Source organism: Heterodontus francisci, chromosome 15 (genome assembly GCF_036365525.1).
Source record: "Heterodontus francisci isolate sHetFra1 chromosome 15, sHetFra1.hap1, whole genome shotgun sequence".
In the NCBI taxonomy this organism is placed as follows: Eukaryota; Metazoa; Chordata; class Chondrichthyes; order Heterodontiformes; family Heterodontidae; genus Heterodontus; species Heterodontus francisci.
The window spans coordinates 7,376,815-7,378,767 of NC_090385.1; the positions used below are offsets into that span (position 1 = coordinate 7,376,815).

The 1,953-nt window shown below is 48.1% G+C and overlaps 1 protein-coding gene across 1 annotated transcript; it reads right to left on the reverse strand.

Annotated features, from left to right (window-relative positions):
* Positions 1-649: 649 nt before the first annotated feature.
* sox3 (SRY-box transcription factor 3) lies at positions 650-1,573 on the reverse strand. The gene has a single exon (XM_068047912.1). The coding sequence runs from the start codon at positions 1,571-1,573 to the stop codon at positions 650-652; it is 924 nt and encodes a 307-aa protein (XP_067904013.1).
* Positions 1,574-1,953: the final 380 nt, after the last annotated feature.

Sequence of the window (1,953 nt, forward strand, 5' to 3'; positions counted from 1 at the left end):
GGTAGGACACCTCCCCCCCCCCCCCACACCCATTAAAACACAAATCCAGAAATGGGGACTAGGTAGATAGTCTAGTTATAGTTTAAAATGTTCACAAGCGTCAAGTGTAAAACAAAAAAAAAACACTATAAATTAAAACTTTGCGTTGCGACCCGACCCGCTGTCCCTTAAAACCTAAAAAAGGGAGGGGGCAACAGGTTAAAAACAATCCCTACAAGGTATATTTTTCCGCATGATTTTGAAATAAGCCAAGTGACACATTGAACAGTTATTTACAGGTACAAGACAGCTCAAAGCTCGCTTCCCCCTCGCCGTTCCGGTGTTGGGGAATATCTGATGGCATTCAAAGTCACAAAAAGGCTTTAATATAAAACTTGGCATCTAAAAGGAGTCTCGTCCGTGTAGAAACGTTGATTGTCCCAACTGGTGAGAAAAGAGAGGAGAAACTTCAGCATTTAGAAACCAATTTTTTTTTTTAAAAACTCTTTAAAAAGGGTTGATTAACGCCGGAGTTTCCTCCAGATACCGTTCACACAACACAAACTCAATCTGATGGGGGGAGGGGGGAAAGCCATGCCTCAAAATCATTTGCGTCTTTTATTTTTGCTCGAATGCTAAAAGTCTGTCCAAATGGGGATGAGTTTTTTTTTTAGATGTGGGTTAGAGGCACTGTTCCACTCACCCCTGTGCCAGGTATCGCTGTGCTCTGATAGTGCTGGTGAACACTGTGCAGTCTGCTGCTCTGGGAAGAGGGGTCCCCACCATCTCCTCCGGGAGGGAGATACATGCTAATCATATCCCGGAGGTCACCCAGGCAGGCTCCCCGGGAGTGGGACGTTAGCGGGGGAGGGGTGGTAGGCTCTGTCTTCACCATAGAACTCATGGAGCTCAGCGCCATGCCCGGAGTGTTCTGCTGGCCATAGGCTGGAGACATGCTGTAGGTGGACGCGGCGTTCATATAGCTCTGTGCGGTGGACATCATAGGGCTGTACTGGAGACTAGCCATCTCATAGCGGTGCATCTGTTGGATCTGAGGGCTGTTGATACCTGGGTGTTGAGAATAAGCTAACTGGTCCTGCATCAGCGGGTAAGTCCCGTTGGCCCAACCGTTCATGTGGGGGTAACTCTCCATTCTCTGGCTAACCCCCACGCTGCTATTAACTGGGACCGACCCAGGCGCCAGAAGTCCGCCGGGGAGAGAGTATTTGTCCTTCTTAATGAGAGTTTTGGTTTTCCGCCTCGGTCGGTATTTGTAATCCGGATGTTCCTTCATGTGCAAGGCTCTTAAGCGCTTGGCTTCGTCTATGAACGGCCTCTTCTCAGAGTCCGACAGAAGTTTCCAGTCAGCTCCGAGTCTCTTACTAATCTCCGAGTTGTGCATCTTTGGATTCTCCTGGGCCATCTTCCTCCGCTGACCCCTGGACCAGACCATAAAAGCGTTCATGGGTCTCTTAACCCGGTCCGGGTTGTTGTTGGCGTTTTTGCCATTGCTCCCGGGAGCGGTGTTGCCGACTGCCCCCGTGTTCGACTGGGAAACAGCCGACTTGAGCTCGGTTTCCATCATGCTATACATTCAGCTGCTCGGATCAGTAAAACAACTAGGAGTAAAAAGGAGGGGAAGATCCCTGAGGCGATTCCACCAACCTAAAGACGCACTGATCACGCAAACTGCCGAACTCCTGTACTAAACTTGTTCTGTTGTTCAGGAGTTAATAGACACCTATCCATGTGATGTAGATTGACGGCCTATAAATGAGCTCCTGCCAGCCAATCACAGCTCACTCCCGGGACAGGTCCTGATCGATTGCAATTTAGCATGAAGGGCACAATTTTCACTCGGCGTCAAAAAAACTAGGCGAGAATTTAGAACTCCGTTCACCTCGAAATAAACGCTAATTATTATTCAAATAAAGAAGTGTTGTATTTAAACAGCAAAATACCACATTCAAGAAA